The 4,014-nt window shown below is 49.0% G+C and overlaps 1 protein-coding gene across 1 annotated transcript; it reads left to right on the top strand.

Annotated features, from left to right (window-relative positions):
• The first annotated feature begins 102 nt into the window (after positions 1 to 102).
• TBCC (tubulin folding cofactor C) lies at positions 103 to 2,107 on the top strand. Its single transcript, XM_075863270.1, has one exon. It carries the CDS (start codon positions 191 to 193, stop codon positions 1,157 to 1,159), a length of 969 nt encoding a protein of 322 aa, XP_075719385.1. The 5' UTR covers positions 103 to 190; the 3' UTR covers positions 1,160 to 2,107.
• The last annotated feature ends 1,907 nt before the right edge of the window (positions 2,108 to 4,014 follow it).

The raw sequence follows: 4,014 nt of genomic DNA, 5'->3' as shown, positions 1-4,014 counted from the left end.
TCAAATTTTTCATAGCGTTACTCGTTGAAAGACAGCACGTAGGGTCACGTGATAAGCTTTATCGTAGAGTTGAAAGCCGGAAGAGAACATGCGTACAGCAGAGCTTGCGTGGTCATGTGATCGACGCGTGGCGTCATTGTGTTGCGCCTAGGTTTCCCAGCATTCCTTGCTAACGGCTGGCACAGTGGAGATGGCAGGTTCGGTGGAACGGTCCAGTTTACCTGAGAGGTTGCAGCGTAGGGAGGAGGAGAGGCAGCGGGGAGTGGAGAAGAAGCGGCAAGAGAAGGATGGGCAGGCCGTGCAGGAGGAGAAGAGTGGATACTTCAGCTCCAGCTTTGGCCTGGAGAGAGCCGCCATTGAGGAGGTATTGGAGGACGCCGGTGTCGGAGCGGAGGTTCTGGATGAGGTGTCGGGACGGGTCCAGCGGTTGCAGAAGCTGCTCAATGATAGTATGATGTTCCTGGTGTCCTATGACATCCGCCAGGCCCAGGATCACATCACCCGGTTACAGGCCGCTCTGGAGACCCGGCGCGAGCAGCTGCAGCCCAAGAAGAAATTTGCCTTCAAGACCCGAAAGAAGGAGACAACAACAGCAGCTGCTGCTGCCTCCACCGATCCTCCTCCGGTCATCCGGCCCAAGGAGATGTCCGCCCAGCCCGCTGCCCAGTGTGGCTTACAAGGCCTCAGCGGCCAACTTCTCTTCATGGGGTCGGAGGAGATCCAGCAGAAGGACGTGCAGCTGAGCCAACTACGAGACTGCACCATCACCCTGCCCGGCAGCCCCGCCACCCTGCACATGAGGGACCTGAGCGGGTGTAAGGTGCTATGTGGCCCGGTGGCATCCTCTGTATTTGTGGACCATTGCACTGACTGCCTCTTCACCTTCCCGTGCCAGCAGCTGCGCACCCACAGTACCAAGGACAGCCGCTTCTACCTGCACGTCACCAGCCGGGCCATCATCGAGGACTGCAGCGGTCTCCTTTTCGCCCCATTCACCTGGACCTACCCTAATATCCAACAAGACTATGAGCTGGCCGGCCTGGAGCAAAGCCGGAGCAACTGGGATCAGGTCGACGACTTCAACTGGCTGTTGACGGATGTCAAGTCCCCAAACTGGAACATCATCCCCGAGGAGGAGAGGATCACCCACTGGAACTGAGACCGCAGCTCCAATCAAATCTACAGCCAGATACAAGTCAAGGGGGGACCAAGCGTGTGTATATACACCTGTAGTTGTATGCCTTGCACCATAACCGTATACCACACCTTCACCAAAACTTACTCCGAGCTTATTTATTGCCCGTTTAAAAGGAAACCTGATTCTCCCTGTTCATGGTTCTATTTAATGTTAAGTAGTGGAAAATTGTTCACGTGATCGAGACCCGCTGCTCTGTCACCTGTAGGTCTTTACCACCTCTGCTGCCCAGTATCGCTTGTGGAATGTAACACTGGAGTAGATGACTGACAGGCGCGGTGTACCCACCTACAGTGTGGAAGATAAAATGTTGCTGAGCTTTTGAAAAACATCCTAAGTTGACATTTCATGCTGAGTGACTTCACTGATGCTTGTGGAGTGTGCAAGATCTGCTCTGAGACTGCAGGAGCTCACATGTCACTGCATCCACCTGGTTCACTGTCTGTTCAAAGGAGGCTTTGTTGTAGTGCATTGTGGGAGATGTCGTGTTTGCAGTACACTATAATAAAAAGATTGAGTAAATAAAATTGTAATACATTCCCTTTAAGCTCACATTGTCTAATGGTTCTTCAGTGTTTAAGTTGTTTTCCCCAAATCAGTTTTTTATCACCTATACACAGTATAGGGGATAAATGTCTGATCGGTGGGGGTCCGACCGCTGGGAATACCATTGATCTAAGAATGGGGTCAACCAGTGCCCTATGTGGTACTGCACAATTATGACAAAATGTTGAGGGATCAGCGGCGCTCTTCCGACTATTTGTAGAATGAACGATGTCTTTGCCGGCTGCCACCCACTGCGATCCTTCGGTGGATGAATCCTCTTTGCAGGGAACAAATGTGTGATGAACAGATGAGTAAAAGATGTAGTATCATATGCGGTAACGGCGCCAGGCTTGGAAGAACAGGTTCTGTTCTCTAAGGTATGTTGCAATGGTACTCTTCATTAGAAAGACAACGCGTTTCTGGACCGAACTGGTCCCTTCGTCAGGGCTGTAACCGTTTCGCACCTGACAGGGACCAGTTCAGTCCAGAAACGCGTTGTCGTTCTAATGAAGAGTACCATTGCAACATACCTTAGAGAACAGAACCTGTTCTTCCAAGCCTGGCGCCGTTACCGCATATGATACATCTTTTACTCATCTCTTCATCACACTATGTGGTACTGCACGTGCTCGGCCACCGCTCCATGTACTTATAGGATGGCTCTTGGCCCCCGTCCTGGTGGTCGGTGGTGTTTTCAGCGGTCAGGCTCTCTCCTATCCTATAGATAGGTAATAAATCATGATTATGGAAAAATCACTTTTAGGCCCTGTTCACACTGAGTTTTTTTTACGTGGAAACATGCCAAAAATGCCCTGATGATTGGGCATGTCGCTTCTTTTTCCCTTTGAGACGGTTTTACCGCTCGCGGGAGAAAAACGCCTCCGCCTCCCATCAAACTCAAGGGGAGATGCCCCATCTTCGGGCGTTTACGTCTCTGACCTCCTGTTGACATCAATGGGATGCCAGAAAAAGCGTTTTTGTTTTTTTTTCCCTGCAGCGCTCAATGGCCGCAGGTGAAAATCATGGCAAACAGCGTGCAGGCAGATGGAATTTTGAGGCAGAATTTCCTGCCTGCAAAAAAACGGCCTGAGGCTGAATTTATACGTTAGATTTTTATAACGGATTTTACCCTTTACAATGCAAAAGGGGGAGGGGAGATCTACGTCACATACCATAAACAAAATCTTCATCGTGTGAATTCAGCCTAAGGGTATGTTCACACGGCGGGGGTCCGTAACGGCTGAAATTACGGGGATGTTTCAGCCTGAAAACATCCCCGTAATTTCAGCCGTACCGGCATGTGCGGGCGCTTGAACGCCGCGTTAATTACGGCCGTAATTAGCGCTGCTATTCATTGGAGTCAATGAATAGCGGCTCCAATTACGGCCAAAGAAGTGACAGGTCACTTCTTTGACGCGGGCGTCTATTTGCGCGCCGTCATTTGACAGCGGCGCGTAAATATACGCCTCGTGTGAACAGACAAACGTCTGCCCATTGCTTTCAATGGGCAGATGTTTGTCAGCGCTATTGAGGCGCTATTTTCAGACGTAATTCGGGGCAAAAACGCCCGAATTATGTCCGTATATAGGCCGTGTGAACATACCCTAATTGTAAATTTGCGGCTGCTCAGAATCCGGACAACAGTCCAAAGGTTTCGACCTCCTGAGTCCTGGGCAGACCGACCTGCTGTGACTGATCCTTTTAGATCTCCCAGTATAATCGCTATTTAATTTTTTTTTAGAAAATACAAAAAGTGTATTTTCTTCATATCACATGACCACTAATCCTTATTATTAAAGAAACAATCTCCAGTCCACGGGTGGTGTCCAGTAGCAGAGCTCAGATGAACGCTGCATTTCTTTATAAATACTTCTATTGTTTGTTCTGATTCTCATCCTGCACCGTATTCTTCTATATTTATTACATGATGTTTGATTATTTAGCAGCCTGTCAGGTAGATTATACATTGCCTATACTAATGGCTAAAATATGTCACATTTTATTGCTGAATAAATGGCCTCTTATTAAACTCACTTATGGTGAAAAAGGAAGGTTTGTTTTATTTCCCATTGCATCCAAGTTCTCACTTTGATTTCGGTCCCCTCTCCAAAAGGAGATTTGGGCAACAGTGCCCCCCCCCCCCCCTTCACCAAAGCTTAAGGAGAACCCATCTGTGTTTCAGCATTTGCACATTACGCTGCACACATATCCACCAAAGTTCAAAATCGAGTGGAGTCGGTGAGTAACTTGATGGCCACACTCCCCTTGACCAC

This window comes from Rhinoderma darwinii, chromosome 4 (genome assembly GCF_050947455.1).
Source record: "Rhinoderma darwinii isolate aRhiDar2 chromosome 4, aRhiDar2.hap1, whole genome shotgun sequence".
Taxonomy (NCBI): domain Eukaryota; kingdom Metazoa; phylum Chordata; class Amphibia; order Anura; family Rhinodermatidae; genus Rhinoderma; species Rhinoderma darwinii.
Note: the sequence above shows the minus strand (reverse complement) of the source record. Positions and strands in the feature narration are given on the sequence as shown.